We start from the raw sequence: 23,585 nt of genomic DNA, 5'->3' as shown, positions 1-23,585 counted from the left end.
CCAAACCCCCTTCCCCCTCAGGGAGTAGTGATCAGAAAGCCAGAATCTCGAGGTGCACTTTTTGGTGGTTCAATTTTCCCTTGGGCAAGTCGTTGGAAGGTAGAGGTACTAATTGTCTGTTAACTTTATTTTAATTGAAACGGAGGCATTACATGTCCTAGAAAAATAAAGATTTAGGATACAAACTAGACACAGGGGTCAGGGTTGCCCTGGGGGTGAGGGGATCTTTGGTCTGGGGCTGGACATGATACCGAGAGCTCTGCTCCAGGAGGAGCTAAGGGAGGACCCTGGCCTGTGCCCCCTACACCTGCATCCCTTGTCTTGTCAGCAGGAAGGGCTGGGCTGGGAGGATCTGTTGGTCTCTGGGCACAGGACTGCCTGTCCGCCACGCTCAGATTCCAAGCAGTCTTGGGAACACTGGATGTCAGTGGAGCTATTAATAGTGTTGTAGGGAGTGATAGGGAGAGGGCTCCAAAGAGGGTGGAAATCCAGCCATTCAGTAGGGCTTTTAGCTCACACTTAGTACCAGGTCGAGGGGGACAGAGCCCCTGAGTCAGGACCCCCAGATCTCCCCTTATGTATCAGGGGGCAGAGCAAGGACAGGGCTGTAACAGAGGAGGTACCCCGTCCAGAGGACGGTGCCCCTGGACAGGAGTGGACCTCCAGGGCGCGGAGAGGTTGAGTGGCGATGGGGGCGGGTGTAGTGTGTGGCATCTTCAGATGGCAGCCATCCTGTTTATGAGAGGCTCCCTCCTCCCGGGCCATCCTGGATCTTGAGCACCATTGTCAGGGGAGGCTGTAGGGCCTACTGGGTCACAGTTCCAAGGGCTCTTCCACAGGCACTGACTGTAGCTGGGTCAGCACCTTGGTCTCTGCTTCTAGCCCCTCGTCAACCTCACCCCCCGCAGTGGCCCCCAGGAGCAGCCCCTCGGGGTCGGGGTCAGGCAGCCTCAGCACGGTGTGGGGGGCTTGTGTCCCCAGCCCCTTCTCTGCCTCAAGCAGCCCCTCGGTGCCTGTGCTCAGTTCCAGCCCTGCTGGCCAGATGGGCACGGCCGCGGGCGACAGCAGGAGCCCCTCGGGCGGGGGCGCTGGGAAACCAGGCAGGAGGCTGGAGGAGTCTGGGGAGAATGGCAGGCTGGCGGTGGTGGTGGCAGGGGCAGGCGGCGGCTGCGGTGGTTGCTGTGTAGAAAGTGTCCCCAAGGTGTGGGCCTCGGGGAGAGCAGGGCTGGGGGCCACTGGGAGGGCCCCTTCAGGCACTGAGAGGGCTGTGTCTGGCTTCAGGGGCAGGGCCAGGCTGGGGGCAGGCGGCAGGACCTGGGAGACCAGCATACTGGTGGGGAAGGTGGCGGTAAGGATGATCTTGCCCTGCTGTACGGCCACACCTGTCACGATGGGGCTGCCAGACACAGGGTTGGCCAGCAGGAAGTTTCCTGTAGGGAGAGGAGCAGGGCCAGGCAAGGAGGTGAGGATTTAAGCCACTGGAGAGCAGGCAGGTAGATTAGCCAGAGGGAAAAGGAGCCCCTTCTTGGTGAGGTTGGGCTTGTGTGGCTTGAGCCGAAGGGTACTATCTGGCACAGGAGGGTTTGGGACCCGCCAGGAATGAACTCCCCTTCCTGCCCCTGACCACCCTAGGAAACCCACCCACAGCACCATCCTTCCCTGAGATAGCTGCACCCCCCACCCAGCCACCAGAAGCGGGTACCTGGGGCAGTGGCTGAAGGCAGCTGCAGGGCAGTCACGCCCACCCCGGAGTTTATCAGGTGCACGTTGGCAGGGCCTGCAGCAGCTGCCACCTTCACGGGGCTGCCTGGCCCTGCTGCCAACAGCTGCAATGGCCCCACAGCCTGGGGCAGGGTTACCACCTGTGAGGTGGGCACCACCTGGGGCAGGTTCAACAGTGGGGAGGTGGGGCCCAGGCCAGCAGGGTAGCCAGGGGGTGGGGAGAGTGGCACCACTTGTGGGGCAGCCACGGAGGTCACTGGTCCTGGGGGCAGAGGGAAGGTGGCAGCTGGTGGGGGGCCAGGCACCACTTGGGGCAGAGGCCCTGGGACCTCCTCTCCAGATGGCCCTGAGGCAGCCACCTGGGTCCCCTTGGTCTCCGGAGCTGCTGGCTGAGCCTCCTCCAGTCGAACCTCCCCAGTCTGAGGGTCCAGGATCAGGGAGGTCTTGCCCTCGCTGGCCCCCTGGGGACTGGGCTGTGGGGCAGGGGTGCCCCCGCCCCCGGTGAGCAGCAGGGGGCCCAGGCTAGAGGCCTCGCCTAGAGCCAGGCTGTTGATGATGACCGGGCTCCCATTGAGAAGCACGGCTGGAGAGCTGCCGGTGGCCAGGAAGCTCCCATTCACCAGGATGGAGGAGGAGGCAGGGCATGGTGCAGGAGGGGCGGCCCCGGCCAGGAAAATGGAGCCCTGGGCAGGGGCTTCGGCAGCCACTGGAGGCACACCCCTCTCCAGATCCTCAGGACTGCAGCTGGACTCGTCCTCAGTAGTGGGGTTCCCATCAGACTCGCTGGCCAGAAAAAAGGATTGTGAGTTGTGCTTGCCCACTGGCCAGCCCTATTCCTACAGAGCCGATGCAAACTGCTCTGGGGGAGCACAAGCTGACCACTGCCTCCCCACCTTTCTCCAGCCCTAAGTTTCGTGGACAATTCCTGGGGAGTTATGAAATCCCCTCTCTGAGGCCATCCAAGGACCCCAAGAGCAGAATCTCTGCAAGCCCTGCATTGCTACCACGGCCTAAGAGCTCAAGGTGGCAGAATGGGTATTGAGGCGGCCCTCCTCTCCCAACTCCTCGGCCTCAGGGCCCAGGAGGCTGAGCACTCAGGCTGCCCGAAGTCTCCGGGTCGGCCTCAAAGCAGTCAAAGCAGCCGAGTGGCTTTGGAGAGAGAGTAAGGAGGTGCTCGCAGGCTCAGTTCCCGGTGCCCTGCCCTCGGGCGTCAGAGTAGGGAGTGTGAGGCCGGCGCGCAGGGTGGGAGGGGAAGGGCTTGGGTTACAGGGAAACTGGAGCTGGGGAAGGTTCACGTTTCACAACAAAGACAGACGACAGACCACGCTGTTTGGGCCCTGCGGCGGGGCGGGGTGCGGGCGGGAGTGGGTGAGACGGAGCTACGGTCTGAAGGCCAGGTAGCGAAGGGGCCTGAGCAAAACCCTACGCCGGCGGGTGGACAAAGGCCCCTCCTCCTTTCTCGCAGCCCCTCATTTTCTCACTGCCTCCCCCGGGTCTAGCCACGGGCAGCGACGGCATCCGCGATGGAGCCTTGAGTGGAGCAGAGGGAAGCGGTCTCCCAGCCTCCGCGAGAGAAGCATTGGTGTCGGGGAGATGGCTGGGGCGCGCGCCCTTTCCGTCCACACGGATTCACTGAGCTTGACGGGCGCCTGAGGGTGTGAGTCTGGGGTGTCCGAGGACTTCGGCGCCCTGACTCCAGCACCGGGCATGGGGAAAGAGGGCACGTCCCCTGGGAAGCGGGACTGGCGCCGCACGGGTCCCCTCACCTCTTGCAGGGCGCGCCGCCGCCGCCCCCAGTCCGGTCGCGCTGTCGTCGGTTCTTGAACCAGTTGCTGACCTGCGTGAGCGAGAGGCCGGTGAGCGTGGCCAGGCGGCGCTTCTCGTCCGGCGTGGGGTAGCGGTTGCCGCGATAGCAGGCCTTGAGCGCCGCGCGGGAGCGCTCCTTGAAGCAGTAGACAGTCTCTTCGCCGTCCCAGATGGTCTTGGGCAGCGGGAACTTCTTGCGCAGACGGTACTTGTCCACGGCGCCCAGCGCGCGGCCGCGGGCCCGCTCGGCCTCGTGGTAGCGCGCGCGCAGGTAGAGGTCCTGCAGGAAGGCGTGATGGGCAGCGGGGAAGGGGCGGCTCTCGAGCAGCCGATAGAGCTCGGCGTACTCGCCCCGCTGGAAGGCCACCAGGGCCCGAGCGCGCAACACCGGATCGCTGCCACGTAGGCGCTCGGCTGGGGGCAGTGCGCCCAGGAAGCGGCTCAAGCGGCCGGCGTGGCCCGCCTGTAGCAACGCCTCGCAGACGCACGCCACCTGCTCCGGCGAGAAGCGGAGGCCCGTGGGCGGCTCGGCAGCGGCCTCGGGGGACGACCCGGGGACGACCGGGGATCCCGGGCTCTCCGCTCCCGCCGCCGCTTCGCCCGCCCCGGCCCCGGCCGCCGCCGCCGCCTCACCCTCGGCTGCCTGCAAAGTCTGCAGGAGCTGGCGCGCTTCCTCCTCCTCTTCTTCGGTCGCCGCCGCCGCCACCGCCTCCCCCCCAGCCGCCGGCCCCGCGCTCGGCTCCGCAGGCAAGGTAGCCATGTTTTGCAACTTTGGGAAGTTCCTCCCTCCTTCTCCTCCTCCCTCGGGCTTTCCCCAGCCTCCTCCCCCGCCTGTCCCCCCTCCCCGCCCCCCACCACTTCGCGCTCCCCGATCTCCTCCGGCCGACCCCGCGTTTCCTCGCTTCACCACCGACGCCAGGCCCAGCTCTCTACTAGGGTCTCTGTCCCAGTGTCTGTGTGTGTGCCCGTCCCCCTCCCCGTCTGTGCAGGATTCTCCCTTTGTTTTCCCTCCGCCTCAGGCCGCGCTTTTTGCCTCCCCCCGCGTGTGCCTCTGGCTCAGGGCCTCAGTTTCCCCATCGGGGCAACGGAGAAGGTAACGGGCCGTCCGGGAGGGCTAGGGGCGCGAAGCCACCTCCGCCCCGAGACTGAGCTTCTGCACGCCTCCGTCTCCAGGGTCCTCCGAGGGCCCCCCTCACTCCCCATCTCGGCGCGCGCTCCGCCCCTCGGAATTCCCGGCTCCGCAGGGGGGGCGGGTCTGGCAGGGAGAAGGGGCGGGGGAAACGGGCTAGAAAGTTTGCTGCAACTTTTTCTTGAGCTAAGTCTCTGGAACGGATGCGCGTGGCCCGCGCAGGCGCAGTAGTAGTAGGAGGTCCGCGCCCGCGTTGCTGGCCCAGCCCCCTTCTTCCCGGAGGCCGAGTGGCACAGCTGGGCTACAGCTGGACAAGGGGCGGTACCTCCCAGCGGCCCGCTATTGGCCGGATGTCCATGCCACGCCCCTCAGCCCTACCCCCTACCCCTGATTCGTCTGCTTCGCCTCCCGCTAGCTTCCTGCCAGGCCATTGGCCACCTCCACCCGCCTTCTGATTGGCCTGGTGTGCATCCTCCTGCCCTCAACGCAAACACAGGGGACACCAAGGAGTTTCAGAGCTTTGGGCAGACGAGAGGGCCTTTTATTCGCGAGGATCGGGGGTGGGGATCCTAGGTGGGGAAAGACAATAAATATCGAGGAATGTCGGGGTCTCAGTGCATCCAAAACGTGGATTAGGGTGCTGGGGTCCTGGAGCCTGTCAGCGGGTCGGAGGACAGGTCAATAAATACCCAAACCGCCAAGGCGGGCGGAGCCGGCTGTGGCTCCGAGAGCAGCGCACGTGAGGAGGGCCCGAGAGTCCCCGAAAAAGCGGGGCTGTCAAAAGCAAAATGTTCCCGAGAGAGCAGGCAGAACTCGCGCTAGACGTTCGCCGCGTAAAGATAAGTCTTCCCGGGAGGGAAGGGCCTCATGCACAAGGAAGAGTTGTGGTTTGCGAGCCGATGTGGTGGGGGTGCATGGAGAGTGAAAAATGGATGCCAAGCCCTGGCCCTGCTGCCTTCTCTAGGTCGCAGTTTGCCCATCCACGTCGGGGCCTCAGCCAGGCTGGAGGAAGAAAGAGGTTCGCGATTCCCCCAGCAGCAGCAGCAGCAATCCCGGCTAAAATCCTCCCTTGCGCCGCGGCCCTGGCTCCTCCCTCCCCGGCCGCCAGGGGGCTGGCCCGGATCACAGGGCTGGAGTTGGGGCGCAGACCCACGCTTGAAGTGCGGAGAATCGCCAGCCGGTGGGTGTGGCTTCTGGGCCGTGCCCGGGTCACCCAACCCTCCAGTAGAGCCCGAGTGGAGGACAGGCTCGGGTTCTAGGGTTCAGGGGGCGAAGAAGGCTCCCGGGCGGGGACAGACCCGGGCGAGATGGCCGGCGCAGGACACCAACCCAATGCAGCAGCCCAAGGCTGCCGCACCAGCCAGAGCAGCGGCGAACAGGAGCAAGGAACGCGCCTCCGATAGGCCAGGCCTAGGGACCTGCGGGGAGAGGGCGGGATCAGCGCCCGGCGACACGGGCCTCTGATTGGCTCCTGGGACTTGCCCTGCCTGCGCCCATAGGAGAGTCCACAATCCTCCCTGCATCCCCCGCCCCGTTCCACACAGCGCGGGCAGCTATGGTTGGTCGGCTCGCAAGCCTAAGTCTTGTCCGGACTCATCATTGGCTGCTTCCTAGCGACCTGTGTTGATTGGCTGGCCGAGCATCCTCCCCCCGCTGCGGGCCCAGCCCAGCAAAGGCACAGCTAAGCAGAAGCGGCCTGGGGTACGCGTGGAGATAGGCAGGGGCGCGCGGCGGGCGGGCGTGAGCAGCCGGACGTACCCTGGCAGGGAGCAGCAGGTGGCGGCGGTGCATGGGGCCTGGCCCCACCAGCGGGCACTGGCCCAGAGCCACGGCCGGGGGGCCATCTAGCTGGAGAGAGAAGGGACAGGTGACCCGATCCGAGCCCAGCTCGGCCCGGCCGCCCTCGGCGGGAGCGAGAGACAGCGAAGGGAGTCTAGATCTGGGAGGGCATCTGGGGAGATCTCGAATGGGATCTGGTGAGAGGCCTGAACCGAGGGAGCTCTGGTACATGTGGGCTGAATGGAGAGTGTGTGCTGAGTGGAACCTCTAAGAGGTAAGGTGAGCCCTAAATCTGGATGGGGGTACGGGGAGATGGGGACGGGGTCTGCAATGGGGGCAGCAGGCTTTACGCAGGGGAAAGAGAGGAGTCTTACATGGGAAGGTGGTTCCGTGGCCCGGGGACTGGGGACCCCCGTGACAGCTGGAAGGAGAAGAGAAAGGCGTAGGGCGCGTGGAGGGACGGAGGAGGGCGGTGGCGCGCGGCGTGCCCCAGCCTGGGCCCCTCGCCCTCCCCTAGGTGTCCACACACGCCGCGGGCCCACCTCCCCCGGGCGCCCTCAGGAAAAGGGATGGATGAGGGACTCGCCTGTGGCTCCCTGGACCTGCAGCAACTCCATCCGGTCTTGCAACTGCCGAACTTGAGCCTCCAGGTCTCGGTTCCGGATCTGGGCCTCGCGGAGCTGACTGCGGGGAGGAAAGGAACGTGAGCCCTTCGGCATTTCGGCAAGAGAGGCTGCTAAAGGTAGTGACTGTCCCCGCGTCCTGACCCCGACCTGGCGAAGTTCTGGTTGGCCATGCGGATGGCCTCCAGCTCCTGGCTCAGGCTCTGCCGGGCAAGCACCTCCTCCTCCAGGGCTTCCTGGAGCTCCCTCAGTGTCACCTCTGCCTCTGCCACGGCCTCCTCTGGCACCGCCTCGGGAAAGGCCTCCACCACCGCCTCCGGAACGGCCTCCAGAACTGCCTCCAGAACTGCCGCTTCAGCCTGGGTATGGGAACCAGTCTTCGGGCAGCCTGGCTCCTGTAACACCCGAGACTTGGGCATAGGTTCCAGGCCTAGAATCCTCCCTTGACCTCTACTTGCCTACCCCTTAGATCTTCCTGGAATCCCCACAACTTCTGCAGGGATCCAAGCCCCCTACATCCCTAATCCCAGCCCCAGCCCTCATCTCTAGCCTTTCATCTGATCCCCTCCGATCAACTTTCCACACTGGAACCAAAGAGTTGATCTTACAACACTAACTCAACTTGACTATGCCCTCCCCTGCTCAGAATTTCTCCAGCCCTTCAGTGCCCTCAGGAGAAGGCCCACCACACCTTGGTGTTTGGTGTCTTTCTGCTGGCCTCTTCAGCCTCCCCTCCCCTCACTCCTCACCCTCCTTTCTCCTGGAACAATTTGGCCTTACTACCCTTCTTTCACATTTAAGAGCAAACCAGCTGGTTCCCACCTCAGAGCTCTTACCCTTGAAACTCTGCTGACCAATGGGTGCTTTTCTTCCCACGGGTGGCCCTTCTCCTTCCCCAGGGCTTCCCCTCCACAGAGTCCCCCGCCACGCACACTCAATGATCTGTGTTAATTTCATGGTAGGGATCATTTCTGACTGAAGTTACTTGCCTCTAGTTTGTTTTCCATCTCTGTCAAGTAAGCTCCAGAGGACTTAGCACAATACAGCACACACTATCTCCAAAGACCTTCCCTTTCCTCTCAGATTCGTTTCTCACTGACCCTCTCCTCTAAAGACTTACTGTGTCCTCTGGTGGGGGCACCGTGGGTTCCAGGCTGGGCTCTTGCACAGGTGGCTCAGGCAATGGCTCGGCCTCCAGTTCCATGGGCATAAAGCCTGGGATCTCATCGTCCCTGGGGAGAGGAAGAGGGCAAGGGGAGGAAGAGCTGGCCTCACCCTAGAGGCTGCTGAGCCCCTGGGTTGGGAGCCAGGACTCCTGAGCCGGGGGTTGGGGGGGCAGGGCAGACTTGAAGCCCCCACATTTGAGAAGGGGGAGGGACAGAGTGAAGGGAACAAATTGCCAGGCTGGTGGGACAGGTCTGCCTCTTGTTAGGGAAAAACCTGCCCTTCACATGGCCTCGGGCCCTTGGGAGCTGGCCTCCCTGCACCTTCTTTGGGACCCTGGGGTCCAGACACCCATGTTCTAGGATCTGTTCATCTCCTCTGTCTCCATGTGGCTTTTGTAGACCTTAGGGCCCCAGGAAGCAAGGGGAACCCTGCCCAGCTCTGGCCACCTCCAAAGAGGTGGTCTTAAGACTGGATGTGGGATCCCAAGACTGTACTCCAGACAGCAGACCTCCCCCTCAGACCCAGACCCTCCTGAGGAAAATGAAATTGCAGTGAAAGTGATGTCCTGTCCAATCCAGCAGTCCTCTTGTAGAAATACATCTCAAGGACCCAGTGATCATGGACACACGCCAAGACCAACCTGCAGCTGTTCTTCCAGCCTGAGTCATGACAGGATGGTTCACTGAGTCCTGAACCACCCAGACAGGGGGACACTTCCCAGCAGGTCAGGACTGTGTCGTAGTTCGTTCATGGTAAGAAATGGCATTGGCAGTACACTGTCCAGTAACAAAATGGATGAGAACAGAGCATGTTCTCCCATCTGGTAAGTGAGTGTGCGTGCGGGAGCCAGGGGCTGTTGCTGATGGTGGCCTTCCTTTTTCTCATCCATATTTTCTAACAGACTTGTGATAAGCAATGTATTATTTGTATAATTAATGTTTCAAAAAGGCTTTGTGGTTATGTGAGTAATTCAATGAGTTTTTGTTCTTTTAAGATTGACTTAAAAGGTCTAAACTTATTTTCTAAGATTCTGAGGTACAATGACTATATACTAGAAATCTCAAAGTGGAAAGTTGGAAAGTTCTGGAAGGCTAAGCCTGTGACTCTGAGGTTTTACAATTGAATCTAAAATTTCAAAATACTTATGGTCTGAGAATTTAAGGTCCTACAGCTGTGGGCTCCTAAAAGTCCTTAGTCTCAGGGCAATAAGGTTCCAAGACTGATCCTGCAATTCTCCTGGATGCCAATGGGCCAGTATATAATAACCCCGAGTGGCCTCCTGGGGCTTCTGGAGGCGGGCGCCCCCAGCCCACCACACCTCTCAGGCTGCACAGGGGAAGCACTTACCTGAGGGCCATGCAGGAGTAGGAGTAGCCCACGAAAGGCAGGTGGACCCCCAGCGGCATGCTTTCCCGCATGTCCGACAGTGTCTCCTATCCAAAAGGAAGACCAGTATGAGGTGACCAGCAGCTGTCAGGGCTGGCCCCCCAGCCTTTCCTAGCCTTGGTTTAAGTGCCCCCTATCTAAAGTGGCCCCTACTAATTTTCTTTTATTACATCCTGCTGTTTCCCTCAGGGCCCTCGCCACAGGATAATTATATAATCATCCAGACTGTAAGTAGATGAGGGCAGGGACCAGGGCTGCCTTGGTCCATGTGTGTCCCCAGCAGGGCCCAGCACAAGCCCCCAGGCTGAGCGAGCACAGGATAGCCTATCCAGCAGCTGAGATGGCTGAAGGCAGTAAGATTCCTCTATGGTGCTTTCCTGCTTCTCACCTCTCAACCTTCCAGATCTCAGCTCAGATAGCCCCTTCCTCCAGGAAGCCCTCTAGTACCTTTCATACTGGATCAGGAGGTCTGCCCCCTGCACCCACCACTGGACTGTGAGTCTAGGTCACGGCTGGGTTCCCAGCACTGGGCCAGCACAAAGCAGGTTCTCTAGGGAAGGAATGACTTTAGGACCCCGGGAAGAGGGCACTCTCCTAACCTTGGTGTTATGGCAGAGGGGTGGAGGGGTATGCTCTGCAGAGCAGGGGTCGCAGGTACCTACCCCGCCCCCGCTCACCATGGCAGTGAGCCTGTCTTCCACCACATCAAAGTTACATGTGTCGGTGGCACCCTCGAAATCTGGTGTAAAAGGGGGCACGCTCTCTCGGAGGCTGTCCCAGTCGAGGCCAAAAAAGAAAGGATGCTTCTGGAAATCGCCTGCTCCATTCCGGCCCAGGCGAGTCTCAGGGGGACACAGCAGCTGCTGGATGAGGTCACGAGCCTCCTCAGGGACCCCTGCGACCGCTATTGGTAGAGACAAGTGCTCCTACTCAGAGAGAGAGGAAAAGAGGGGATGTTACCTGGGAGCATGTGCGGAGAGAGATCAGGGGCTCCTCGGACTATACTCACCTGGTAGTGCACGATCTTGCCGTAGGTCTCGGCTGTGGAGTCGGCATAGAAGGGCGTCTGCCCGTAGAACATTTCATAGGCGAACACGCCCAGCGCCCACCAGTCACACTCGGGCCCATAGCTGTCAGTCCCGGGCCCACCACCCACGGCCTGCAGGATCTCAGGAGACAGGTAGTCCGGGGTGCCCACAGCCACCAGCGACCGCACCTGAGCCAACAGGACAAGAGCTGAGCTTGGCCCCGCCCCTTCTAGCTCTGGCTCCGCCCACTCCTAACCGTGACCCTAGAGTTTAGACCCTCCTTTTGCCTGTTCTAACCCTGAGCCACAGGGTCGCCTCCTTTCCCCTCCAAATCTAGTCCTGCCCTCACCCTAACTGCCTGCACGACTCAGCCCTGCCCCTACACTATGCGCCTCCCGTTCCCGCTCCTGACCCCATCCCTCATTGGCGGGTGCGCGGCTCACCGTCCCATCCGCCCGCAACTTGAGGCAGGAACCGAAGTCCGCTAAGCGGATGTGGCCGCAGCGGTCCAGGAGGATGTTGTCCGGTTTGATGTCCCTGCAAGGAGGGAAGGAGGAAGGGGAGGGGGATAAGTAAGCCTCTATCTGGCCATCTCACAAGACTCCACCCCTCTAGGCAGCACCCCCTGGGCCCCACCCTCTTAAGGTCCAAGCTCTCCAATTCCCGCCCATCGGGCCCCGCCCCTCAGCCCCTGCAGAGCCCACCTGTGCACGTAGCCCAGCCGGTGCACCGAGTCTATGGCCATGACAATCTCGGCCAGGTAGAAGCGCGCCATCTCAGCCGGGATCCGCTCCCCAAACTTGCTCAGCAGCGTTAGCAGGTCCCCGCCCACATAGTACTCCATGACCAGGTACTGGGAGGGGCCGTGTCATGGGGGGGTCGGTACCCCGCCTATGCGCCGATCGCTGACAGCCCGGGACAGACTCCCAGAGAAGCCCCATCCCTGGGCAGAGACCCTGCAGCTCCAGCCCCAAGAGATCTCCCAGGCCAAATCAGAGACACCCCACCACCACCACCAAAAGGAAACCCTCGTTCTCCCAGGATGACACTGGACGGAGATTCACTTCCCCCGAAACAGTCAGGGAAAAAGAGAACCCGGAGACCTCCCAATGTCCAGAGTATGGAGCCCAGTGGCCCCCACATAGACTCAAGAGACTGTCTCATTCCAGGTGGTGCCCCGAATGAGCCTGGGAAGAGGGTGGTGAGGGACATCTCCCATCTCGAAAAAGGCCAGTTCCTACAACATACAGAGACTCCCGCACGCATTGCGTTTCAGCCGTGCATTTCGAGGCGGCTCTCCAATCTTAGAACTTCCTCGCCCCACCCCCACCTCGATAAATGACAGCCTCAGTGGTGGGGTTAGTCCTCTAGTTGTTCGGCCTGGGGCTCACCAGGTAGTTCTCGTCCTGGAAGGCGAAATGCAGCTGCGTGATCCAGCGCTGGTCCCCGTTCACCAACACATCCCTCTCTTCACGGAAGCATGACACCTGCGGGGCACCATGAGGGGCTGGAGCGGATTGGGGGTGGGGGTCCTCAGCACCCTGCACACCCAACCCGGCCCTCACCTCGCCTCTCTTCAGCATGTCCCACTTATTCATGATCTTCATGGCATACACCTGGCCTGTCTGCTTCATCTTCACCACCGCTACCTGAAGGCCGAAACGGTAATTGGGTAGAGTTGGCGAGGAAACACCAGGACCCGCCCAGATTGGACACCACCCCAAACCCTGCCCAGGCGTGGCCCCGCCCCTACTCGGCACACCACGCCTATTGGACCCAAGCCCCTCCTTACGTTCTAAACTCAGTCATTCATCAAGTTATAAGGCCCCGCCCCGAACTTCTCTCTTCTGTCCCAAGGAGCTGCTCCAGGCTCACCTCACTGAACGCCCCGCGTCCGATCACCTTCAGAATCTCAAAGTCATCCCTCTGCAATCGGGCCTCCTTAAGCCTCGCCGCGATGGGCTCCACTGAGGGCAGGGGGAGATGAGAACCGAGAATCACAGGGACCAACACTGGAGACCAAGAGCAAGTCCCACCCTTCGTCCCTGAGTTTCCTTGTCCCTATCCCTCCCCTTGGGACTGTCTGCCTAAAGTCTTCACATAAACGTGTGAGGTCTGGGGGACTCAAAACTGCCCTCGTACGGAGAGAGGTGGGTACGGAGGGCCTGGGAACCCCTTTCTGGGACAGGACATTGGACCAGAGGGCTCTAGGGGGTGCAGGATGGACAGGGTAAGGTAACAAGTCTGCCGAAGGGAGGTCCTGAAGAACAGGGAGGCGGGGGCGGGGGCAGTATTTTAAAAAAAAAAAAAAAAAAACAAAGAAGAAAAAAGGCCCTGTTCTTAGAGCTCCCTGGGCTTCAGGTCCCTACTCCCACTTGGGGTGATGGTGTAAGTAGGCTACCTGGCCCACCCCCAGGGCTGTCATTCAGTCTGCCTTGGGTTATGGCCCAGAGCCTGCAGTTTAATCCAGCACCTCGAGGTTCAGATGCAGGTGTCTCCTGGACCACACTGGGAAACCCCGAGTTTGGAGCTGGGGCCCAGGCAAGGAAAGGGAGAGGGAGACAAAAACAGCCGGGACCCGCATCATGGCTCCAGTGCTGCAGGCCTGTCAAGTGTGCTATTTCTGGGCTCTCAACTCCAGGAAGAGGCTTTATTACTACCCCTTATCTACAGATGGGGAACCAAGGCTCAGACAGGTGAAGCCCTCTGCCCAATGTCCTACGGCTAGCAGTGTTACAGAGGGCAGTTTGGGAGGGGGACGGCAGGGGGTAGAGGCAAGAGACTCAGGGGTGGGGAAGAGGGAGGCCTGGACTCCCAGGGGTGGAAGCTGGGAGCCTCAGAGGCAGGAGGGAGAGAGGGATGGATGCAATTAAGAACAAGGGACGATATAGTGGGTTATAGAGAGGGTTTATGGTTTGGGGAGACAGGGCCTGCAGGGAAGCAGCAGCCAGGGCCCAGGATGGGGAGGGAGGAGAGAGCCAAGACATTGAGCCCTTTTAAGGCAGCAGGAACCCAGGCCCCCTCCCCCACCCCGGCAGCAGGACAGGGGAGGGGCCCCAGGATGCTGCTCGGGCCACAAAAGGAGTGCTCCTTACGGGAGTGCTAGGCTCCCGCCCCGGCCTCAGGTCTCAGTTTATCCTGCCAGCCCAACTCCATCCTCTGCAAAAGGGGGGCTGAGAGAGTTACTAATAGCTGGGGGGATGTGGGGAGAAGGTTATTCTAGAGGCCAAGTGGTCTAGCCCTTGGCCTCCACCTTCACATCTGCAAAATGGGAAGAGGGAGAAGAGCAGGGCCTAGGGCAGAAAGAGATGGACACAAGAAAAAAGGGAGTGGGAGAAGGCAGAGAGACAGGAAACAGGGATGGGGACAGGGACACACAGAGCCCCGGGACTAAGAGCAAGCCGCTGAGGGACAGACCAGTGGAGGGACAGAGTAGCTGATGTTATAGAGGGAAGCCTGAGTAAGCCTCAGTCCTGGGCAGGGGAGGGGAGGAGGGTAGAGAAAGTAGGAGGCTGAGGCTGAAACATCTTCCCTCTAGACTTATCTCCAAGGGAAGACTTGACCAGAAGGGACTTTGGGTGGATGGGGGCACACGGAACCTACAGAGAAAGTGGGCACACACAGAAAAACCCTAAATTGTTCCACCTCCAGCCAGGGGTGGACGGGGTGCTGGGTGGCGCCTGCCTGCAGAGCTGGTTCTCCCCCAAGCCCTGCCTGAGTCACCGCGCCCTTCCAGTGCCTGGGCACCTGTTGGGGCAGCTGGAGAGGCTGGCGCCGAACACCTGCCCATCGGCCGCGCCCCTGGCAGCTGCCCCATGCTGTCCCTTCTGTTTGCCCCTGTGCTCTGGGAAACTGAGAGCAGTGGAGAGCCATAGGACCCGTTTGGGTGGGCGCTGTCCTAGAAGACAGGGGTCCCCAGCATGTCCCTAGGTCTAGACTCAGGAAGGGAGTGGAGGGGGACCACGAGAGGCTGTGCCCAGTCCAGCTTACTGTGGTTCCCAATCATGGCTGCCCTGGCCTCTGCTGACCCCACTCTACCCTGCCCGGGTGGCAAAGGGGTAGGAACACACCACCCCAAGACCCAGGTCTAAATTCGGGCCCCCTGAATGGGAGGCTCTCCCCATGCCCAATCCTGCCCCCAACCACCAGCCCCACCTCCTCCCTCTGCCCTGCACCCACCCTCAAATCTGAGGGGACCCATGCAGGTAGTAGTCACTCACCCCACTGCAAGAAGTCGGCCACATACTTGTCCTGGGCCAGGTCGGAGGCATCCAGCTCCTGGTGGACGCCCAGGAGAAGGTCGAGCAGGGGCTCCAGCCCCAGGAAGCCGGGGTCCAGCACCAGCTGCTGGAGCCGCCTCAGCCGCACCTCGGCTGACATGTTGGGCAGGCAGCACCATGGCCCCCTCCCCGGGCCAGGGGCTCGGGGTCCTCCCGTCACAGGGCCTGGAAGGCCCTGTCCAGGCCCTGGGGCCCTGACTGCATGCCTGCCTGTCTCTCGCTGTCCCCTGGGCCTCTCTGGCCACTTCTCTCTGCTGGCTGCTAAGGCCTCCTCCCCTTCTCCCCACCCCTCGGTCCAGCCCCCTCCAGCTCCCAGCCTTAACCCCTCACTGGCCAGGCACACCCCCCAACTCCCTCCTTCCAAGGCCCCTCGGAATGCTTCAGTGAGAGATGGGGGGGAGGTGGAGAATCTCAACTCTCAAACTACACCCCCCTCCCCCCGCCACTGAGAAGGCGGAGCACAGAGGAAGCTACAGGTGTGACAGATGCCAAAGATGCCCTCCCATTCCCCAGAGGGGACCAATTGAGGTTCATAGCGATCTGGTAACACCCCTCCCAAGCTCTGGAGTGGGGAGGGGAGAAAAAGGGGTGAGGCTCAGGAAGGGGGGGGCCGGAGGCCAGGGCAGCTTTGTGGGTGACTCAGCCAAGGATTCAGACTTTGGGACAGTTTAAATTTAGCCCTCAGGCCCTCTGCTTTACTTTTTTTTTTTTTTTTGGCAGGAGGTGGGGAAGGGGTGATGAGACAATCAGGAAGGGAGGCCCTCAAGAGCCAGGACCAGGGGTGATCCACTGGCCAAAGCCTGGGGGAGGCAAAGGAGCCCCCAAAATAGCTCCTTGGACCCTGGCCGCTCAGCCACATTCCTGCCCAGGCTAGGATTAGAAACAGAAACATTTCGGGGGGTGGAGGGCGGAGCGGGAAGACACCACTCCCTGCGGCTCCAGAGAGCCAGCCAAGAGGGATTTTCGTTCTTTCCCGGGTGGATGGTTCTCCCAAAGGAAACCATGGTCTCTAGCTGGCCCTGGAGGCCTGGGCCCGGCTGTGCGCTCAAGGGAGCTGGCTCTGGGCACCTCTGGAGCTGTCTGGGGTAGGCTCCTTCAGTATCTGACTTGGACACGTTGAAACAACTTTTGAAAACTCCTACTGAGGGGGCCCTGGTGGCTCTCTTCCTTGAAAGTTTGTGGGGCAAGGGATGATCTTTTCCAACTGAAGGGCCTGTCCTGGGCTGGGCAGCGGCAGATCCACCAGCTGTGTGCCTCCTGTGTGCCCCTCCTCTGGCCTTCAGTGTTTCCTGCCATCAAGAGGGCACTGGGGGGAGGCAGGGCCTGGCTGTTCCTTGAGACAAAGTGGATTGATTCTAGGACTACAGAGAAACCACACACACACTTCTTCCCCACCTCCTCAGAAGGGAACAGACGCTGTGAAAACAGGGTACTTTAGTATAAATAAGAGGTCCTGGGGGACAGGGAGGACCCCAAAGGGCTTCCATAATTTAACACTCGTCAAAAGCACAAACAACAGCAAGGGCGGGGTGGGGACCAGGGGAGGAGTGGGCCACCTCCTGCTCCGCCCACGGGACCGAGGGGCACACTGCAGAGCTGGGGCTCTGGTGGGTGGGGAGTTTCTCCCCCTAGGAGTGACCAGTCACATGCTGGGGACAGGGATGAGGTGAACACTGATGTTTCAGAGGAAGGGGTCATTGTACTTGGCAGTGGGTGGGGACAAGGCTGAGGCCAGAAGGGGCCCCTACATCTCCCCTGTGTCTGGGCCAGTCTGAGGGATCCTCTGACCCCCAAATTTGTGCAGGGTGGGGGACCAGAGCAGTCCATCTATCACGGTTAGTCTTGTTAATACGTTGATCCATGAGGTCAGCGGGGAGGGTTGTGGCTAGGAGGCTGGGGACATGGGGTTAGGGATCCTGACATCCATGGCTTCACACCACTGTGCCGCTCGGGGAGTTGCCTGGTTGGGAGGAGATACCCTGGGGAAGATGAGAGGGGAGACAGAAGGGAGTTAGAGACCACGTGGGGCTCTCACCAGTCCCATGGGGAGGCAACCAGCCAGGTCAGAGTTCCCTCAGACTGCTGCCCCCCTGACTTTGCCCTTCAGTCCACCCCAGACCCCCCCAGACAGAGGTCGCTGCTCTAGGCTCAGGAACTTACATCTTGGCTAGCTTCCCTGTCCCAGCAGGCGGCACTTTTATACAATAATTAAAGTCCTCGGGTGATCCTGAGCAGAGAGGACGGGGTGGAGGTGGGGGGGGGGGAACTGGGGTCCCCTTCTGACTGGGGAGATTCTGAGATTCTAAAGGGGAATGTCTTAGGGACAGTCCTACCTCTACCACTGACTTGCTGGGTGACCTGGGCCAACTTCCTTCCCCTGTCTGGGCCTCGGTCTCCTCGTCTGTGAACTAGGGAGATAAAGGGATCTCTTTCAGAACTCACCAGAGTTCCCAAATTCCAATGCCCCTGCCTCTGAGACTGTGCTTTAAGTTCTAGGGATTCCAGACCCTACAATTCCAAAACTGCTCTTTCAGGGAACCAAGGCACAGTCCTCAGATCTAGCATCCTGGGCCCCTGAGTTCAAACCCTGAAGAGGCACCTGAGACCATAGCTCTGAAGTTACAAGGCACCAAGCCCATAGTTCATCTACTGGGACCTTTCTGAACCCCACAGCCACCCCAGGAGATGGGCACATACACCCACCACCCATTCAAGCCTCCCCATATCCTCAGAGGTGACAAAGGTCAGAGAAAGGCAGAGACTTGCCCTAGGTCACCCAGGGAGCAGAAATACAGGACTGGACCCTGAGCCTGGGAGTCCACAGCCCAGGCCTCCAGCAGTGGGCTGGGATCCCAAGAGTCAGACCTAGGTGGGAAACCGGGCCCACAGGCTCAATCTTGCCCATAGAGCTTGACTGACAGTGTTAAAAAATAAAAAGTTCACCATTTAAAAATCGTATTTTCCACAAAATTAGATTTGGCTTTGAGTGACAGCAGTAAGACCTAGCCATGCTGCGCCCACTGGCTGCCTTCTGATCGCTCGCCCTGGCCTCCACCACTCCGACGTCTCAACACCCAACCCACTCTCTGCTGACTGCTGCTTACCAAGGGTTCTAGAAGTCATTCTTAAGATCTGGGAAGTCTTGTTCTGGGACACTAACATTTCCATGGCTTCCCCTCATCCTACAGGGTTAGAGGCTCTGACACTAACAAACCCCTCTGCCAACGCCCGCCTCTGCCTGGGCCTGGGGTGGGCCAGTGTGGGCTGACTCACCGCCTTGCCCGGCCGGGCCCAAGTGCAGATGAGGCCCTCCTGGCAGGCGGTGATGATGCAGTCCTCCAGGAAGAGGAGGACCGTCAGCCGCTCCTGGGCGATCTTCTTGCACACCAGCGGCTCGAGCAGCGGCACCTCATGGATGCGCGGGCACAGCGCGGTGCCCAGCACCTTGGCGGGGTCCAGCCGGCTGCGGGGGGCGGGGCCGCTGGGCTTGTCCCCACTGCTCCCACTGCCGCCCCCGCCCCGGCTGATGTTGCCCAGGCTATGGTAGCGCTTGTGCTCTTTCTCGGCCCCCCGGTCCCGCCGCTCCTGCAGCGTGAGCGTGGCAAAGCGGCCGATGCTGAAGGGCGTGCCTGGCTCCGCTGCCGCGCCTGGGCCACCCGCCTTGCCGCTGCCCGCTGGGTGTGGAAGGCTGTTGGAGCGGGACAGTGAGCGGGGCAGGGGCCCGGTGCCCGGCTCACCACCCCGCGAGCTGCTGCTGGCCGGCGGTGTGGTGCCAGGCGTGCCGGGGAGGGTGCGGGTGCGGGCCAGGGGAGGGTGGGGGTAAAGCACGTCTTCTGTGAGGTCCCACAGGCAGAACTGCGTGTCCTGGCCGGCCGAGCCGAAGCGGTAGGTGATGGAACTGGCCTTGGGCAGTGGGGAGAGCTGGGCTCCCCCGCCCGAGCCTGTGCCTGCGGCCTCTGGCTCCTCCTCCTCCTCGCCGCCGCTCCGTTCCCCGTCGCCACTGGTTGCTGCCGCTTCCTCCGCCCTCGTGGTGTAGGGGTCGAAGGCCACAGCATTGACCCAGGACTTGTGGCCGTGGCCTCGGGCCACCACGCGGCCCTCGGTGAAGGACCACACGGTGACCAGGTCATCCTCCCCACCGGTCACGACATAGCGGCCATCAGGGCTCCAGCACACACAGAGCAGGCCCCCAAAGTAGCTCTTCATGAGCCCCCGCAGGAGCATGGAGTCGAAGTGGAAGACGCGCAGGCAGCCGTCCTGGCTGACGCAGGCCAGGTGCCGGCCGTCGGGCGAGAAGGCGAACTCGTTGAGGGGCCCTTCGCCCACCGCCCACTTGGCCAGCGGGTTGCGGGGTGCCTTGCTCTTGGCGGCATAGACGGCGAAGCCCTCACCCTGCTTCAGGAGGCTGTACTGGGGCGGCGCCGAGGCACACGGGTGGCAGACGTTGTACAGGTACAGATGGCCACTGGCGTGGGAGGCCAGGAACAGGCTCTCTGACTCGGGTAGCCACTTTAGATATGTCACCTTGGTTTTGTCGATAAGCCGCTGCAAGAGAGACAGCAAGGGTTGGGGGAAGGCAATCCTCCCCTGGCTGACCTCCTCCCCAGCCCCAAGGAAGGGATCTTTGTCTATTCCGGTCACTGTTCTAGCCCCAGAGCACAGAGCTGTGCACGCAGGAGGCACCTGGAAGTACTTCCCCAACACATGAATGACAACCCCATCCTGTCAGCTGCACAGCTTTGCTCCTTTTTTCCCTCACAACTCACATCCAATCCTGCAAGAAATCTTGTGGGCTCCATCTTCAAAATCTGTCCAGAACTTGGCCTCTTCTCAGCCCCCCACTCCACCCCCAACTCCAACACCCTGGACTCAGCTGTCATCAAGCCTGCAATGGCCTAACTGGCCTCCAGGCCACCACTGCCCAGGTCTCTTCTCTACCCAATTGCCAGAAAGATGCCATTAACACGTAAGTCAGCACCCTGCACGCTCTCCCCGACACTCGACACCAGGGAAGCCTTTCTCCAGCACGACTCTGAACAGAACCAAGCCCTTAGGCATCCATTGTCTGTAACAAATTAATTTCTTTCCCAGGTGTCTAAGTTGCTTTCCGTTCTCCATTCTCAGGAGAATTTAGAGAATAAGCAAACTGTGTCTGTGTTCTATGGCTCTGATGAACCCCAGTGGTAAGAGGCTCTAAAAGCCAGTCTTTTCCATGACCTTCCAGACCCTACGTGACCTGGACCCTCCCAATTATTTCCCAGAACTCATCTACTTCCCTCACCCTCAATGCTGCTGAGGCCACATGGCCTTTTTGTTGTCTTACATCAGGCTTTTGTCTTTGCTGTTCCCTCTACTGAGAATGTCCTTCTCCCTAATAACCCGTATTGCCTCCTTCTGGTCTTTATTTCCACTTCCTTCCAGTGAGCCCTTTCCCAACCACCCTATTTAAACCTCACCGAGCACTCCCCACTCCCCTTCCTTCTGGACCTTTCTCCATGGCACCTGGGCACACGGCATGCTTAGTTATTTGATAACTATGTCTCCCCTAGCTAGAGGAAAGCCCCACAAAGGCAGGACCCTGTGTCAGTTTTGTTTACCAAGATGTAATATTCCCAGGGATTAGAACACTGGCAAAGAACAAATTTTGGATAAATATCTTGTGAATGGATGAATGCATTTTTAATCCATTCAGTTTCACTCACTCCCCTCTGCCACTCATACATTCTGTGTATCTAGAACACCTTCTCTGAACAGAGAGCAAGAGACAGAGAACAAGCGTAGTCCTGGACACAGATAAGGTCCTTCACTGGCATTTCCCCTTGTGCCAGGTCCACCTAGGACTGAGCAACCTCCATGTATGATTTTACAACAGTCCTGGGAGGTAGGGATGAAAAACCCATTTTGCAGAAAAGGAAAACTGAGGCTAAGGGAGGAATAGTCACCTTCTCAATGCCACACAGTGAGTAAATGGTGCAGCAAGGATTTGTATCCAATGCCCACAGGGCCCAGAATTTGAAGAACAAGGGCTCTGGCTTCAAACAAGTCCCAAACAAGGTCTAACCTCAGTTCTCTAACCTACAAAATGGGCATCACAATCCCTAACCCACTGGTTGACGGAAACTCCAGTAGTGTGTCCCGCACAGGGCTAACACAGCACGGGGCCTCGTTACTAGCTGTCATCACAGTAGCTGCTATCTGTCACACCGTACCACATATCTATCAGTCCATCCCACACCTCACCCTCATTCTGCCCCTCTCAGGCCTACACTACTCCCCCGGTAGCTGCAGTCTCACGGCAAACAGGTGGGTGGGAAAGGGCAGCAGCTCTGGGTGCTGGGCCCCCAAATCACCTCCTCATTGAATAGCTTGCTGGTGTCCTTCTTGATGAGATCCAGGTACTGCACCTGACCAGCTGAGAATCCCACCAGCAGGGAGATGGTCTCTGTGGCAGCAGTGAACTGGTTGAAGTCGTGGCAGGTGGGCTGGGTGCCCTTATAAATCCTCTTGTCAATTGGCTTGTTGAGGTCAATGGACTTGAGTGGTGGGAGAAAAGGAGTTAATAGTGTCTACCACTGAGAGGAAGGAAGAGGGTTGTTGAGGTTGGGGGAAAACCACTAAAAGGAAGCAGGGTTAAATCCCTGAGGGAAGTGGGTAGGTGGATGGGTGAGTGGGCTGGGGGAAGGGGCAACCACAGACAGGAATGAGGACCCAAATCAAAGACAGAGGGTAAAAACAGGCAGGAAGGTCCCCGCCCTGCCCCCCTGCCATCACATGAGATCACAGTGCCTCCTCCCTAAAGTTGGAACCCCCCAACTTCAGGGAGACCCTTGCCCACAGTATCAGGGTCCACAGTCCCCATAGTCCCTGAGCTCCAATTCTTTTCTAGTCCTCCAAAAATTCAGCAACTCTCTTGGGTCTTAGCACCACAATAGTCCAAGCCCCCCAAAACTCAGAATCACCCAATCCCCAGAAATCTAAACCTCGTCCAGGGATTCTCTTCACTCTGGAGTCCCTAAATCTCAGGATCTCCATCACACTTCAGGGACATAGTAAACCTCACAGTGCCCCACATTTTAGATGACTTTATCACTTCTACGCTCTCAGGATCCCATCCTCACTTCTGGCGACCACCATAAACTCCAAAGGTCTCATGTACTCTGGGACCTAAACCACTTTGGAGACACCCATCACACCTGAGGATGTCCCTTCTGGGCTTTCATTATCTCCAGATCTCCCATCAGCTCAGAGATTCTCATTTCCTCCAGGACCCCATTACCTCCAGGACCCCAGTTTCCTCCAGGATTCCATTCACCTTTAAGCCCCCCATCGCCTCCAGAATCCTCATCATCTCTGGGCTCCCCAAGTTCCTCCAGTGCCCCCAGACTGCAATACCTCTGGGTTCTCCATCCCTTCTGAGTCTGCATTACCTCAGAATTTCCTATCAGCTGCAAAATGCCTGCCAGCCAGAACCCTGGAGGACTCATACCATCTCAGATTCCCCATCAGCTCCAGAATACTCCATGCATAACCTGGAGATCTCGCATGATCTCAAGGTTTCCCATCACCTCCAGGATGGCCAGCACCCAGGGGCCCTCCCATTACCTTTTAGAATCCTGCCTTACCTCGAAGAACCCTTTTCCCCTAGGGCGTCCATCACATCAAGAATGCCTATCTCAGGGCTCCCTACATTTGGGGAACCTTATCACTTCTGGATCACCTCAGGTATCCCTATCGTCTCAGCCAGCACTCAGTCCCCACGATGCAGGCCGCTCACCCGTTGGCTCCCGCGGCGACAGCAGCCCGGGTAGAAATAGAGCTCGCGGCCCAAGTTGAAGCAGACGCGGTCTCCTCCAGCGCCCAGGCCCGCGGGCGTGGCGGGAGGCTCTCCGGCCGCGGCGCCGTCGGGCTCCCCGAGGCGCACGAGGCTGAGGCGCACGGCCGGTAGCGCGGGCCCGGGCCCGGGGCCTGCGGGCGGAGGGGACGACGCGGGGCCCGAGGCACCAGGGCCGGAGGCGGAGGCAGGGCCGGGCGGGGGCTGCGGTGGCTGGGGCGGCGCCGGGGTCTGGGCGGAGGCCGGACCCGACCTGCGAGCAGCGCCGTCGCCGGGGAGCAGCTTGTAGAAGCCCTCGCGGGTGCGGAACTGCGACTTGATCTCCGCACAATCCCCCATGCCGGCGCCGGGGCCCGAGCCGCCCTCCGAGCCGCCCGCCGCCATCTTGGGCGCCCCCCGGGGCCCCGCCGCTGCCGGACCGCCGCCCGCTGCCGGGCCCCCTGCCGGAAGCCGTGCGTCCGCACCGGAAGAGGTGGAGTCGTCGTCCGGGCAACGCCCCTTCGATTGGCAACAGGGTAGGGAGGCGGGACACGAGCTCAGGCCGTCGCTTGGGTAACGGTTGGGGGCTGGGCGAAACGTGGGAGTGGCCTTCGCGCCAGCGACCGACGTGTGGTTGGCTGCGGGGACGAGGCCACAGGGGAAAGGGGCGTGGCCATCAAATAAGCACAAGTCCCTAGCAACGGCGCCATGGGAACCGTTTGCCTAGCAACGGTAGGACCCTCAAGAGAAGGCCTTATCCATACCCTGGCCTTCCTGTGACGTCACAAGTGACTCCAGGTGACCCTAGTGTCTCCTGAAGATTCCCAATAGACACCAGACTGACCTCCAGTGTTT

General features: G+C 60.2%; 3 protein-coding genes and 1 long non-coding RNA gene across 15 annotated transcripts; 1 reads left to right on the top strand and 3 right to left on the bottom strand.

Moving 5' to 3' along the window:
* Positions 1–109: 109 nt before the first annotated feature.
* Positions 110–4,716, bottom strand: SIX5 (SIX homeobox 5). Its single transcript, XM_032485755.1, has 3 exons — positions 3,489–4,716; positions 1,703–2,505; positions 110–1,430 (listed from the first exon to the last, which is right to left on the bottom strand). The coding sequence occupies exons 1-3, from the start codon at positions 4,286–4,288 to the stop codon at positions 814–816; spliced, it is 2,220 nt and encodes a 739-aa protein (XP_032341646.1). The 5' UTR covers positions 4,289–4,716; the 3' UTR covers positions 110–813.
* A 460-nt stretch (positions 4,717–5,176) lies between these two features.
* DMPK (DM1 protein kinase) lies at positions 5,177–15,210 on the bottom strand. 10 transcript variants are annotated; one of them, XM_032485759.1, is made up of 15 exons: positions 14,861–15,210; positions 12,516–12,652; positions 12,206–12,289; positions 12,032–12,127; positions 11,345–11,493; positions 11,084–11,177; positions 10,622–10,828; positions 10,275–10,538; positions 9,574–9,659; positions 8,180–8,291; positions 7,210–7,418; positions 7,023–7,120; positions 6,811–6,857; positions 6,416–6,501; positions 5,177–6,075 (listed from the first exon to the last, which is right to left on the bottom strand). In XM_032485759.1, the coding sequence occupies exons 1-15, from the start codon at positions 15,018–15,020 to the stop codon at positions 5,913–5,915; spliced, it is 1,992 nt and encodes a 663-aa protein (XP_032341650.1). In that variant the 5' UTR covers positions 15,021–15,210; the 3' UTR covers positions 5,177–5,912. The 10 variants fall into 10 exon arrangements, with proteins under 10 accessions (XP_032341650.1, XP_032341649.1, XP_032341648.1 ...); XM_032485758.1 differs by having other exon boundaries at positions 7,210–7,454; positions 10,290–10,538; positions 14,861–15,209; XM_032485757.1 differs by having other exon boundaries at positions 6,416–6,505; positions 7,210–7,454; positions 14,861–15,208.
* Positions 6,075–9,195, top strand: LOC116665670. Its single transcript, XR_004322296.1, has 2 exons — positions 6,075–6,710; positions 6,954–9,195. It is a non-coding gene; the product is annotated as an uncharacterized LOC116665670 (long non-coding RNA).
* A 409-nt stretch (positions 15,211–15,619) lies between the features above and the next one.
* Positions 15,620–23,210, bottom strand: DMWD (DM1 locus, WD repeat containing). 3 transcript variants are annotated; one of them, XM_032485768.1, is made up of 6 exons: positions 22,695–23,210; positions 21,271–21,453; positions 18,194–19,465; positions 17,254–17,328; positions 17,081–17,147; positions 15,620–16,899 (listed from the first exon to the last, which is right to left on the bottom strand). In XM_032485768.1, the coding sequence occupies exons 1-5, from the start codon at positions 23,133–23,135 to the stop codon at positions 17,118–17,120; spliced, it is 2,001 nt and encodes a 666-aa protein (XP_032341659.1). In that variant the 5' UTR covers positions 23,136–23,210; the 3' UTR covers positions 15,620–16,899; positions 17,081–17,117. The 3 variants fall into 3 exon arrangements, with proteins under 3 accessions (XP_032341659.1, XP_032341658.1, XP_032341660.1); XM_032485767.1 differs by lacking the exon at positions 17,081–17,147; XM_032485769.1 differs by lacking the exons at positions 17,081–17,147; positions 17,254–17,328.
* Between the last annotated feature and the right edge of the window lie 375 nt (positions 23,211–23,585).

This window comes from Camelus ferus, chromosome 9 (genome assembly GCF_009834535.1).
Source record: "Camelus ferus isolate YT-003-E chromosome 9, BCGSAC_Cfer_1.0, whole genome shotgun sequence".
Classification (NCBI taxonomy): Eukaryota; Metazoa; Chordata; class Mammalia; order Artiodactyla; family Camelidae; genus Camelus; species Camelus ferus.
Note: the sequence above shows the minus strand (reverse complement) of the source record. Positions and strands in the feature narration are given on the sequence as shown.

Bases quoted from the DNA above. Each gene is read 5' to 3' on its own strand.
- SIX5 (XM_032485755.1), bottom strand. From the start codon at position 4,288: ATGGCTACCTTGCCTGCGGAGCCGAGCGCGGGGCCGGCGGCTGGGGGG. The intron at 2,506-3,488 runs GTGAGGGGACCC...TTTTCTGGCCAG, and splicing joins GGCGGCGCGCCCTGCAAGAG to CGAGTCTGATGGGAACCCCA. The intron at 1,431-1,702 runs GTACCCGCTTCT...CTCTCCCTACAG, and splicing joins GCCTTCAGCCACTGCCCCAG to GAAACTTCCTGCTGGCCAAC.
- DMPK (XM_032485756.1), bottom strand. From the start codon at position 15,020: ATGTCAGCCGAGGTGCGGCTGAGGCGGCTCCAGCAGCTGGTGCTGGAC. The intron at 12,290-12,515 runs GTGAGCCTGGAG...TTCGGCCTTCAG, and splicing joins GACGCGGGGCGTTCAGTGAG to GTAGCGGTGGTGAAGATGAA. The intron at 8,292-9,573 runs GTAAGTGCTTCC...TCCTCTCCCCAG, and splicing joins TACTCCTGCATGGCCCTCAG to GGACGATGAGATCCCAGGCT.
- DMWD (XM_032485767.1), bottom strand. From the start codon at position 23,135: ATGGCGGCGGGCGGCTCGGAGGGCGGCTCGGGCCCCGGCGCCGGCATG. The intron at 19,466-21,270 runs GTGATTTGGGGG...TCTCTCTTGCAG, and splicing joins GCAAGCTATTCAATGAGGAG to CGGCTTATCGACAAAACCAA. The intron at 17,329-18,193 runs GTGAGTCAGCCC...TTATCTCCCTAG, and splicing joins GGGCCCGGCCGGGCAAGGCG to TTCACAGACGAGGAGACCGA.